Source organism: Hypomesus nipponensis, chromosome 1 (assembly GCF_054491055.1).
Source record: "Hypomesus nipponensis isolate SF chromosome 1, ASM5449105v1, whole genome shotgun sequence".
Lineage (NCBI taxonomy): Eukaryota > Metazoa > Chordata > Actinopteri > Osmeriformes > Osmeridae > Hypomesus > Hypomesus nipponensis.
The window spans coordinates 9,908,069-9,921,514 of record NC_140361.1 but is presented as its reverse complement, the minus strand read 5'-3'; the positions used below and the strand labels follow the sequence as shown (position 1 = coordinate 9,921,514).

Sequence of the window (13,446 nt, the reverse complement as noted above, 5' to 3'; positions counted from 1 at the left end):
ACTACCTTCCTTCGTGCTGGCTCCACCCAACCACACAAACACAGGCTGACACATACTCCTTCCCTCTGTCCTCACTTCGGGGTGATGACTCATACGTCACTCTTACGCAATCAGCCAAAAGCTCATCGTGTATAGCCACCAGGGGGCAGTATGATACACAGAAGTAATTGCACGGTGAGACAGGAATAGTAACAACAACCTAGGGTGATGGAATCTACTGGTTTTGTAACCTCATTGTCTCCTGAACTCGCTTCTCCACTCACATTAACATCTGAACTGAGAGGGAGAACTCTTTGTAAGTTTGTATATAACTTTCAACATACACTGGACACACACTGTATGTACAATAGTCACCGCACACATTTATATGTTGAAATATGAACACACTGCCACAGCATATGGCATAGATATGGCTCATTTTAGCTATGGGCTTTGTGGTACAGATCATCAGACCTGACAGAAAGATGGTGTTGGAGGGTAAGGGAACAAGGATAGGGGTGGATGTGGAGGCAGGCTGAATGTGGGAGGTGTGTGTGTGTGTGTGTGTGTGTGTGTGTGTGTGTGTGCGTGGGTGGTTGGAGGGAGCAGAGTGGTGGTACAAGTCCCCTGGCACTTCCTGTTGGCACTTTGACAAAGAAATAACCCAAATGAAATAGGATCAGACTGTACCAGCACACCGGGGAATGGAGGAGCAATATGCTGTATTATGTGTGTGGTTTGTGTGGTGTGTGCTTTCATGTGTGTGTATGTGTGTCTGTGTGTGTGTGTGTGAGAGAAGAGTGGGTGTAGTGTTGGGGGAGTCGGTGGGGAGCGGAACAGTGGGCATGTCTCTGGCACCTTCAGCAAGGTATGACCTCATCCATGGGCAAGCCCTCCCTGTGGGCCGGGGCTGGGAGTAGGAGTTGGGCAGGAAACCTGAGAAACAAGCACCTAACTCTGACACCATCCTGTCATCCAGCAGAGAGTTTACATAGGCCTCCTTGTATTCATATGGCACATCTCCCTTCCGACCAAAATGGTGTGGGTGCTGCTTCAAGTCAACCAAATTGTAAATGGATTCAATAATCGGCGGTGAAGTCATGGGGACATTTTCTGCCTTAATAACAAGAATGTTTACATGAAAGTATATATGCACATTTGGTATGCTATGTCGTTGGCATTTAGAGGGCTAATCCATCCTGTGGTGAACTGGAGTGAAATAACCTGTGTTACAAAAGCTCCTCACCCCCCCCCCCCCACCCCTACACACACACTGGCCTCTGTATATTTTTATCTAAAGGCTCCTGTATATGCAGAGTGTAATTTCCCTCCACCCCCTTCTTATTATTGAAACTAGAGTCCATTAACAAAAACAGGAAAGCGCTGTGGAATTCTGAATGACATAAATAACAACTGTTACGTAGATCATTACAAAACAAATAAACAAACAAACATGAGTGAGAGGAGAGGGTAAGTGAGTAGGGGTTGAACAGGAAATATGTTTATTTTAGAGTCCCCATTTCCCTAAATAGAGTTCGTGAGTCTATATTTGAAACCCCACATGGATAGAATCATGACAATCAGAAATAGTATTCTAAAAAAAGCAACAGGTATGAGAAAACATCACATCAAGCATGACCTTAAACTTGTGTAGACACATTCTGCACCTACTGAATGGCAACTCGTTCTTTCAATGTAATTACATTGACCTCTTAATATCACACAGGAATTGAGATTACAATGCTCTCTAAATGAGGCATGACACGGACAACAGGAGTCGCTTGTAATTTGAAACCAATTAGCCCACCATGTTAATACTATTAGTGATCTAATTGCTGGCTATGTTAACAGGAGGTCAGTTCAAAGTCTACATTGCAATTCCATGTGAATGAAAACAATATGACTCGGGCAGCAAAGCTGCTGTCGTGCACAGTGTCTTAATTCCACTCAGCCACTGTCCTGGGAGTTTGAAAGGATGAAAAAGCTTCAACTAGTTCGGTAGGTTTTCTCACTTTATATTCTCATGGTACTGTCCCGAATCATTTATCACGGGACCCAGCTGGATTAGAACGATTTTAGAACGATGTGACGATGAAAACCCACACGTGTACTGCAGGGGTTTGTGATTGGAACGAAACGTTCATTGGCTAGAAGGAATGCACACTAATTTATCTATTTTTCTCCTCTCACAAACCAAGCGAAGGTTAAAAAATATCCAACCTTCATGGGCCTAAACCCCCCTTGCCATGTCTACCCTACCTTCAATTTCTTTACTCTGTGCGTAAATGTGGTTACTAAGAAACGACAACGTGTTGCCAGGGGCGCGTGGGTGTATGAAGGCTGAAGGCCCGCCCTGCAAGTATATCAGGCCCAGCACAAAAATAACAGAATTTAACTTAATGGAGGTATGTTGAATTTACATATGGTGTTTGATATCCCAGTAAAGTTATATAAGCAGGCTGCATTTGTTTAAAGCCTCCAAGCCAATTCCAGGCGCTTAACGTTACACGAAAGTAGCACACCAAAGTCATGTTGATGTTGAACAATTCTTAGTAAAATAGATAAATAAAAACTACGACTATACATTATAGAGAATCGGGTGACTACAGATTTTGTCAATGTGCGTGTGTGGAGGAAGGGGGCAGTGTTAGCTAATTTTAAAAGCACGTACAAGCACACTTTCACTCGCTCTTCCTCATTCTGTCTAATCCTGCTCACTCTCTCCGCAAACCGTTATGCAACATCTTACAAACTCATAGTAGGGTAGTTGGCTAATGTACATCTCACCTTCAGGCAGTCAATAGTACATACAATGTTAGATCGTTAAAATACCAAGCATGTATTTTCCGTTGCTTTCCAGTTCATCCTTGACCCTTTGTCCAAAACGAAAGAGTAGAGGGAGGTAGAGGCAGAGACAGACTGAGGCTGAAAAAAAAAAAAAAAAAAATGCTGCTAGGAGGTCTCTTATGATGTCACATCTACATCACATCACCATAGCAACCTTGCATCAGCACCAGCATACTGGAAAAGGGGAAAAGAGACAGAATGTCTTTAGTGAAATTAATTTAAAAAGGTGTCACTAATCTAAATCATATATAATCATATATATGTTTCTGTTCATGATTTAATGCCACTCATTAAATGCCACATGACTTTTAAAATGTTGTATTTTAAAGGGAAAGTAATCAATGTCATCGCATCCCTCAGAAACAATTCCTCTGCCCCTCTGTCTGCCTTAGAGGTGTACTATTTGTTGGCCCTATTGTCCTCATTCTTTCTTGGGAGTTCAATTAAAGATATTGAGGGGCTGATGAGTTTGACACCACAGGTAAACAGCTGCCCTCCTCCCACCCGTTTGCCATATGTACTAAGAATAGACTTAATATTGAAAAAAAGAGCGAACAGCACAAGGCTACCTGTTCAGCATCACCATTGACAGGAGGGAGGGAGTTAGAGCAAGAGGAGGAGGGAGGGAGGGAGGGAGAACGAGAGGGGGGTGGCTAGTGGTGTAGAAACAGTGAGTGAATGTATGTGTGGGCGTTTTATGGTTTACTTTCACTTATGTTTTCCAATGGATCTGACTGCACTTAAACCAGACACACACAGAAAGGCAGCAACAGTGGGAACAGCTGTCAGAGACACAGCGATACCTACTATCATACATGTGGGATGTTGCAGTCAAACCCATTGCCTTGTTTAACAGTTTCTTTGTCTTACAACAGTATGGCTTTACTGTCACTTACTGCTATGCTGTCAGACTCGACTGATGGAGACAAACTCACACTTGTGTTTCACAACTGTCATTTCCATCTACCTCTCTCTGGATTTCTCAATTTCTTTCCTCAACGTTCGTTTTTTCCAGGTCCTTTCTCTCTCTTACTCTCTCGCTTCAATGCAGGAGTGGGAGGTGTTGCTAGGCGACAGATTAGCTCCTTTCTTTCAAGAAGCGGAGACCTTGATTCTCTGGGTGTAAAAATAAACACCAGAGAAAAGAAAGAGTCTTAAGAAAAGGGACAAGTATCCTTCACCTCTGTAGCGAGAGGGGCTGACATTTTGTTGCCCCAAAAGTATTTTCTGCAACTCCCATTCTCCATTTAGTGTCTCTCTGTTGGTTACAGTGTTGGCCCAGTGTTGGGGAATAACTACTCACTATTAATGATTATTTATACATGTGAAGAAATCTCTTATATGTTAGAATAATTGAACTATTCTTCTCTTTTTGGCAGGTACCAAACTGAGAACAAAATTGATTGGGACCATTTTTTTTTGTGTTGATGCTCAAATGGAATTGAAGAAACTGGACTTACAGGCTGTCTGACACTCTGAAGACTGATGACTAAGATCTCATCTTCTCATATTGACATCTTGTATTCTATGCTCATCTCAGCCAGGGTCTCACTATATGAAGGCTGTCAAAGGAGTCAGCAAGTATTAATGGATAATACATTAGACCACCAAATCAGGATGCTCAAAATGATCCCTAACCAAGATGTTCATGTAATCACCATGATTTTATGAATGAGAGGAGATAGTTCATGTTCTTGTGTGATTTCCGAGGCATTCATGTCTGGCATGGAGCCACAAGACACCCTAATTGGATGGATTTGAGCCTCTTTGCTTTCAAAGAGAAGACACTCTTCTGTGCAACCCCCTGCCCTCCACACATCCGCCTCTCTACCACCATGTTCTTGTCTCCCTCCCACCTGTGATGCCTACACACCCCTTTACCATAATGGACAGTATTATCCTGACAGCCACAACAATAGAAGAAATGACAATCTGTTCAGGCCACTGGTGAGCCAACACAGTGTGTGGGACACCTTAAGTGCCTTTGATACCGCAGCATGGAAAAAAACAACTTTGAGTGTTTTTCTATTCTGAGCCCTTTTATAAAAATTATATTTTTGAGGGAGAAACCCTGAAAATATCCTTCCCACTCAACTGTTTTTCTTGCATCTGATTTACCAAATAATTTGATAAAATAATTTATCAAGGCAATAGTCTAAAAACAAATACAAACAAATACATTGGATACAGTTATTGATTATTTTGAAATTGAAAGAACATTCTTTGTGTTATTTGGTGCAGTAGGTCAGGTTAATTCTCTTCCATCTGACTGAGCTGGTTCCCTCGGCAGGCTTCTTCAGTGTTTCCTAGTTTTACATAAAACCTTTGACTTAAGATGAATGAATGAAAACATTTATTGCCCCGAGGGGAATTTGTTCTTCACCATAAGCTTGAAAACAGAGATACATTCAACACTGCAGACAGTACAGTACAGTGGACATAACATCATTATTAAAAAGCACAGCGAGACAATAAATGCAAGAATAAAAGAATACAAAATACAACTGAAGGCGTCACAGAAATAACGTAAGAAATAACTTAAGAATGTCAGCATGCAAAACTTTATTACATTTTAGAAGGTCACTCAATACTTTGTCATCATAGATGGCCATCTATGATGTCACCTCTAGTTTAATAAGCCTAAATCGTCTGTTTTGAAGTTAATGCACATATCAAAAGTGTGGTATGTAGGGGACAAATCTATTTTAAGCCTTAAATATACAAAACATTTCTAAAAATAGTACTCGCTGAAGCTGCACTTGTGGGTCAGCCTGTGAGTGCACCTGTCAGTCACTGCTGAGAGCCATTGTCAAATACAATGTCTAGTACGGCACTCACTCACGCAGGTTAGCAACACGGATCAATATTGCGTGGCACTTGCTGCGTTGTGCGCTCCTTCATATCTATGTATGTTTATCGGTCTTTGTCGAACTTATAAGTGGGCTTTCACAATCCTTTCAATCCTGTTTCAGGCAGAGGATTGTCCAATAGCGTCACTGCAGGATCCCATTTTAAAACATGTAATAGAGCTCTATAGGGCTTAACTCTGAACACAAAACGCTAGCTATATCTAATCTACAAAGTGAACAAGCATGTTATCTTGGAGCAAGAAGGCCTTCAGTCTTATACAAACCAGAACCTACCCAATGAGATACAATGCTCCATTAGTCAAACATCCTTTTACAGCACTACAGGTGTAAGCTATTCTGACTAGACAGCAGCGCTCAACTACATTCCGCTGAAATCGCCTTATATGGAAGGGCAACGCAGTTTATGTAACCTATACACCGCAATTAAAGGTCCCTCAAAAAGTATTGGCTCATACCTACGTGATCCCTGCTCTTCGTTACATGCTTTTTTGGCACAACCTGACATTAATCGCAGGTTATTATTTTCATTCATAAAAAGCGACTCGTTCTGAATTTGGCAGTGTAACACTGCCCCACTCTCTCGCTTCCCTCTCTCCAGCTCTCTGTCATCTATTCTCTTCCACATCAAATGTGGGTTCCGATGTGGACTCCAAGCACTATGCATTGCTGTACATGCGATGAAGCCGTGGAGAAGGAATGCAAGAAGATGTCAGTATTGGTTTTCCTCAGTGGTCATTGTCAGTAAAGATCCTGATACGAAAACCCTTTAGACTGCAAGACAACTGGGTTATTTGGTCGGCAGAGATATTGGATGAGAGAAGAAAGTACTGGCAGGGTGTCAGACATAAAAGCAGATCCTTCTTTCATATGCATCTTGGTTACAAATCCCCCAATCCCCCCTTCCCTTCCATACACCGGGGTCCGGTGACTCCGTCTACGTTTTACGTTTGTCTCCGCCCATTACTCGGTTTTGTCCAAATCGGGCTTTTTGCGTCGCCGGAGCTCCCGATATCAAGCCAACGTCATCACAGTGTAGAGGGTAGAGCTGACGTCGAACTAGAGTCACCGAAAGGAGAGGGCAGGAGAGGGAGGGGGGAACGGGAGATGGGGAACATTTCACCATTGCTAACATTGATATGAACCATAACTCCCCCTCAGCCCCCCTCTCCTCTTGCCCCCCCTCTCTCTTTTACGTCGGTGTTGGTGCGTTGGGAGCCCCCCTACTCCGGCGGAGTCCCAGACTATATAAGTTACAGGCGAGCAGAGTCCCCCAACCAGATTTACGGGCTCCAGACTTCTGGGCGAGAGACGGCTACCAAAGCCGCCGAATCACTCATAAGCTACTCGGAACCGGAGGAGAGACATTTCAGCAGCCGGCCAGCATCTGAGCAGGACGCTGTGGCGGAGGCGAAGAGGAAAAAGAAAAGGACAGGAGAAGGTTTAAAGCCTTACTCTGGAATGAGTTGAAATGAAAGTCCAATAGCACACCCTACAAGTTATCTCTTCCTCTGACACCTGCTCTTGGAGATACACCCCGACCTCACTTGAAGCACAACGCAAAGGCTAAGCACTTGTTGGTACAGTTTTCAGTTACAACGGGTTTTGATAATTCACGGTATCTGGCTGCAATGTATCGATCAACTAAGGGAGCGTCCAAGGCTCGAAGGGACCAAATCAACGCAGAGATTCGGAACCTGAAGGACTTGCTGCCTATCTCAGATGCGGACAAAGCAAGACTGTCATACCTCCACATCATGTCGCTTGCCTGCATGTACACCAGAAAATCTGTCTTCTTCTCACAAGGTAAGGGTTTATTTTCCCGTCGACACATTTGAAAACGGGATATCTGCTACGCTATTGGCCGATGCGTAGAATCAACAGGTGCCAACATTTGGGCAAGAGTTGATTAACTTTATTGCTATATATGTGAATATTCCTTTTTGCAATATGTGTAGAAGGCTATACTGGTAGAATTTTAACCTGAGTCTTAAAAGCTTCCGGAGCCCTGTGTTCCAATCCAGTGCTGAAATGTTGTAGTCGCTGTCCATGGTTCTGAAGTATGCGCAAGGCAGCATCGATTTACGAAGCAGTACTGTTGCAATTGTCACATGTTGGCACGTGAAAGCTACATTAAATTAAATTAAATGTTTACATTTCCTCACTGTAGAATCGGGAACTGCTGGCAGTCTCGAGGAAAGCGCGAGGTTTCTGTCTTTCCATGAGCTGTCGGAGTTCGTGCAGGAGCTGCCGGGCTTCCTGCTCCTGTTAAGCGGGGAAGGGAAGCTGCTGTACCTGTCGGACGGCGTCTCCGAGCACCTCGGTCACTCGATGGTGAGTTTACATCCACAGCCATCGTCTACGCTATTGTGCAAATAGTTGATATAATGGCAATTTCAGTGATTTGAAATCGTGAGTTGCCTAATGATTTCTCAATCGTTTTTTTAGGTGGATCTGGTTGCCCAAGGTGACAGTGTGTATGATATCATTGATCAGACAGACCACTTCACCATGAGGACCAACCTTGCAACTCCCACTTCACCTGAGACAGGTAGGACCCTTCATTCCTTTAGAGATTACAAGTCAAAGATCCATACCATTGCAATCCATATCTTCGTTAAGATGATGTAACAATAATCTGCATTTTTAATGACTTTTTTCCATTCTGCCATTTTCCAAACAGATCGTCTGTTCCGTTGTCGTTTCAACACCTCCAAGTCTGTGCGCAGGCAGAGCGCTGGGAACAAGCTGGTTCTGATCCGGGCCCGCTGCCTGTCTTCTCCTTCCTCCGCTACCGCCTCCGGCTCCTACTGGACCTCCAACCCTGTCTGGGTGTGCTTCTGTTCCCCTCTGGAGCCCCTTCCAGCCCGGCCAAGCCCAGGGGGAGAGAGGGACCCCGCTTCCAGCCCTCCCCCTGTTGAGAGCAACTTCCTTCTAGCCTGCTTCCAGTCCGCACATGGTCGCGACATGAGGCTGCAGAGCGCACACGACAGGTGAGCTTCTACATGAACGAGATCATCCACCTGTCAAAAACAGTCAAAACTAGCAGCGCCCTGTCAGTATGTTTGGTGGGATGATTTATTGGATGTATGGTTTAGTCTCTGTTGGTTTTGACAAGTCATCAACTTAACCCTGCATTGTGTCCATCTGACCTGCAGTGTGAGTACGTACCTGGGCTTCGATGTGCCTGCTCTACGCTCACGCTCCTGGTACGGCCTGGTCCACCCTCAGGACCTGTCCCACGCCTCGGCCCAGCACTGCAGTCTGTGTGAGTATACCACCCCCTCACTTTGTCCACAACAAACACACACAGACACACACTTCTTATGCACGCTGATACATATTTTAGCCCACCCACGCACAGCCCACATTGACCCTATGAGCAATGCTGTGAGCGAGATGATGTGTGGACAGAGACATGATGCTGACCCTGTTATCGGTTGTCCCCCAGTGAGAGAGGGAGGCGAGGGCAGGGCTGAGATGGTGGTGCGCGTGGAGGCGGAGGACCACTCCTGGGTCTGGCTCTACATGGTGCTCCAGCTGGAGGAAGGAGACTGCCCCATCAGCAGCAACAACTTTGTCATCAGGTACGGCCACTCCACATGCTCGACGGAGCACACCGGGAAGACCGTCAGAGAGCCGTTGCATTGTTGCTGTTTTAGAGGAGAACATGGACGTCTGGAGGGTCTCACTAACCTTCTTTGTCTTTCTTTCTGTCCAGCGAAGCGGAGGCGTGGTCTGTGCGGCAGCAGCTGAGCTCTGAGCAGACCCAACTGACCCTGGTTCTGAGCACCAGCACCGGACAGGACAGCCTGGGCCTGCAGTCCCCCGACACCCTCTCCAGCCCAGACCAGGTGTTCACCCCCAGCAGCAGCGGCCTGTCCGCCCAGTCCTTTGACTTCAGCACAGCTGGCTGCAGTGTGGGCTCATCCGACGAGCCAGGGGGCACCAGTGTGGAGCCCATGCAGCTGGAGCGCGATCCCCGCTCTAGTATTTCCTCCCTGGAGGAGGACACCTTCTTCCAGCAGCAGCAGCAGCAGAAGAGTTCTGACCCCGCCGAAAGCCCCTCTGTCGCCTCGTCCCCTACCCCAGTTACTGTTGCTACTGTGGCAGATTTGGACTTCCTTACCCAGAACATTCTTCTGCCCCCTTCGTTCCAACTCGAACCCCCACTGCCTGTACTGCCCCTTCCCCTCCCACCACTGCCCTCCTCCCAGGTCCAGCAGTCCAAAGAGTTTGTTTGCACGCCCCCCTACACGCCCCAGCTGGGGTCGGGCTCCAGCTTCCTGTTTGGCGAGCCCCTCTTCAGCTTTGACCCCACTGGCACCACCACTCCCCCGCCTTCCACAACCACAGCCACCTCCACCACGTCCATCGCCCCCTCCGTCTCCCCTTCAGCCCCTCCCACCACCGCCTCCAGCCCTGTTCCCCCTACCAGCTTATCCACCCTTCTGCCCCTGGCCCTGCCCATCCCTTCCACCGATCTGCTCTTCCCTGTAGAGCCCTGCAGTGGCTCCCTTTATGAGAAGTTGCCCCCTACCCCTGATAGCCCTGGAGATGGGGACTGCACAGTGATGACCCTGCCTGAGGTCCGGGGGCCCCTGTATGTAGACGTACCCCTAGGGCCCCTCCAATACCCCCCTGAGGGCCTCCTCACCCCCGAGGCTTCCCCCGGTAAACAGCCCTGCCTCTCCTTCTTCTACCTGGAGAGAGAGAGGGAGAAAGAGAGGGCCGAGATCTCTCTCCTAGCTCAGCACATCAGCTCCCTAGCAGAGGGATTCTACCTGGACCCTCTCTTATCCAAGCTGTCTCCACCTTCCATGTCTCCCTCCTCCTCCCCTCCCTCCCCCACCACAGACTCCTCTGGCGTTGAGTCAGTTCACATGCTAGGGGAGTTTTACCCCATTAAGGCATGGAGAGGCCTGGACTTCCCAATATTCCCAGATGACGATGACTCTCTATTTGAAGAGAGCATCTTAGAAACCCTTCTTGAGGACTTCACCTCCTCTCCACCCCTCTCCCCCAGCCTCACCTCCCCCTCTCCCTCCTCTACCCCTTTGCCCTCTCCTTCCCTCCCTGTGTGCTGGCACCCACCCTCCAACTTTGAGGGATTCAGCCACTTCTGTAGCGTCCAATCGGCGCAATCTAATTCCAGGGCCGGGCGCGGGGCAGCCGTGGTTGGCGAGGCAGGCGGAATGGTGGCAGAGGGGGAGGGGCTGGTAGAGGAGGCCATGGAGATTGAGGTGGTGGTGTCATCACCCCTGTCCTCCTGCTCCTCTATCCCAGAATCCCCTCCCCTGATCCTCACCGCCTCCCCCTACTCCTCACCTGCCCCCACCACACCCGTCACCCCGCCCGCGCCCGCGGTGTCTTACGCCCAGTCCCTCCTGGAGGAACTGGCCGTCCTGGAACCCATGTTTGGGGCAGGTGCCTCAATCGCCCCCGGCCTGGGGCAACAACCTGAGTTGTATCAACTCCAGTGTCATCCGTCGCCACAGTGCTTCCACAATGGTAAGAATATGTTTTTTTTTTATCATTTGATAAATCAATAGTGAAGTTAATAGTGCAGAACTCAGTTCAATAGTTTGTCCTTGAACTTGTCATGCTAATGATCCCTCTCTTTCTCTCCTCTTTGTGTTTCAGATGGGAGTGGAAGTGTTCCTCCGTTCTAAAATAAGTCTGTGACTTACTTCATTAAGTATGGCATATTGTCATATTTCGTGGAGCCAACTTTTACTGAAAAGTGAAAAATATCAAAGTGTATAAATATATACATAATGTATATACAACTAAAGGACTTTAATTCCTTCATGTCTACTGAGAACAAAGATTGACTTTATATTTTTGTTCATTCATTATTCCATGTACTAATATTTAAAATATGGTGCAACATTTTCATGATGGTGCAATATTACTCTAACTACATGGACCCATCACTGACTGGGTGTTGAGTCCATGTGGTGCCTGCCAGCTTTGCTGTAACCTGAGCTTCAGAACTTATCAAACAGAGACCATAACAAACTCTTAAACGTTTAAAGCGCCGTTTAACTTTCAGACGCGTATCTGTATTCACTCGTAGTGAAAAAACTGTTGTGATAAAAAAATATACATTCCTTCATATCTTAATAAGGAAATAACTTCTGCTTGTAATGCCGCTCTGCAAACCCAAACCGCAAATGTGTTCAAGTCAATGTTTACAAATCTTTCTACTACTACTACTAACAAGAGCTAACAGTGATTCACTAAAGGAAAAATATTTTTTCCCCCCAACACCCCTCAATTTAGTCTCCAGAAAGTCTGATTCCAAGTCCTCCTAACTTGACCTTAAAGGCCAAGTCAATGCACAGTCAGTCTCCTAATCAACCCTTTCAGACACTTTGGGCTTTGAGTTTGCGGCTGCTGCTTAGACATTTGACTTAATGTTTATCTCTCCATTACAATCTTGTGTATCAATGTGATGTGCAAAACAAAACAATACAATACATGTTAAAGAGGTCCTGGATCGTGCTCCAAGAACAAAGAAGGAAGATTTCCCTGCCTTTGACAAGAAGGTATAACTAAGTGGAGATCGTCTGGAAGTGAACACCACCTGTGGGGGTTACTGTGGGCTGAGATGCCACGGGTCCACCGTGTAGCGCAGTACATCAGACTCTGAATGTGGGTTCTGCAGGTCAGCTCTGGCCTGGCTCGAGGACAGTTCAGCTGGATTCTCTCGCAGCATCAATATTTGCAATGCTGGCAGCTTATAGCAGCTCCTGTGCGCCTAGCACAGTCATGACCTGCTGAACTCTGAACTCTTGTCTATCCACGTCCATCGCTGAATGGACGGTCACATCGCTGCTCCCCAGGGGCTCAGTGCTGTAGGGAGGCACAACTGACTATGTGAATGAGTGATTCTTCTTTTTTGAGAGGGGTTAAACATAAGGACGTTTTGTTTTAAAAAATGAAAAGAGGGACGAGGTGCTATTTCTATTCAGTTATTAAGCGACACGGGATGAGAATGGTACTATTCCCATGGTGTCGACACGCTAACGTAGAGTTGTCTACGGTCAAGTAAAAGGATTGATTCCTACGTTCTAGCTATTACAATGCTAAGTTAACATATGTGTAAAAGTATTGTTTCTGTGATATTGAAAAAAAGTATTGGGGTGTTCAATGCATATGCACTATGTCTGTGGATATTTACATATGCTTTTTTTTTGCGAAGGTTGTACACATTTGTACATTTGTACAAATCAAACGGTCTGTACATACAAAATACATTTTTATTGTAGAAGATGGAATATATACATGATATATTACCGAAGAATGGACATTGTGGATCAGTGTTCTCTTGTGTTGCTCATAAGTGTATTTGATTGTCAAACAAATGCATTTATATTAAAGTGCACTTAAAGCTGTCTCTCTCTCTCTCTCTCATCCTCTCTCTGTCGTCACTGTCAGTCTCCCCCGCTCCTCCTACCTCAGTATCATCATCATCCCCTCCCTCTCCTGCCATCCCTCCTCCGTTTCTTCCCCTGGAGCGATGTCCGCTCAGCAACAGCACTGACGCACACACATGACGAGACAGTATGAGACACTATCTGACTCAGACTGACGCACGCCCTCCACACCGAGGCTCCGCTCACTACACACCCAGGCCTCCCACTTAAGCAGGCGCGCTTGCACACGCACACACGTACGCACAATAGCGTGGTGACGTACGACCCAGCCCTGCTCCACGCCCCACATCCCCATCCCTCTCTTTACAAAT

At 46.4% G+C, this 13,446-nt stretch overlaps 1 protein-coding gene across 1 annotated transcript; it reads left to right on the top strand.

Annotated features, from left to right (window-relative positions):
• Positions 1-7,324: 7,324 nt before the first annotated feature.
• Positions 7,325-11,365, top strand: npas4a (neuronal PAS domain protein 4a). The gene is made up of 8 exons (XM_084699068.1): positions 7,325-7,499; positions 7,864-8,027; positions 8,142-8,244; positions 8,377-8,686; positions 8,852-8,961; positions 9,145-9,280; positions 9,415-11,204; positions 11,337-11,365. Exons 1-8 carry the CDS (start codon positions 7,325-7,327, stop codon positions 11,363-11,365), a joined length of 2,817 nt encoding a protein of 938 aa, XP_084555194.1.
• The last annotated feature ends 2,081 nt before the right edge of the window (positions 11,366-13,446 follow it).

What these genes read in the sequence shown, in the direction of transcription:
- npas4a (XM_084699068.1), top strand. Translation starts at nt 7,325, where the DNA reads ATGTATCGATCAACTAAGGGAGCGTCCAAGGCTCGAAGGGACCAAATC. An exon ending in CTGCAGAGCGCACACGACAG is followed by an intron (nt 8,687 to 8,851) that starts GTGAGCTTCTAC and finishes TCTGACCTGCAG; the next exon opens with TGTGAGTACGTACCTGGGCT. An exon ending in GCCACAGTGCTTCCACAATG is followed by an intron (nt 11,205 to 11,336) that starts GTAAGAATATGT and finishes TTTGTGTTTCAG; the next exon opens with ATGGGAGTGGAAGTGTTCCT.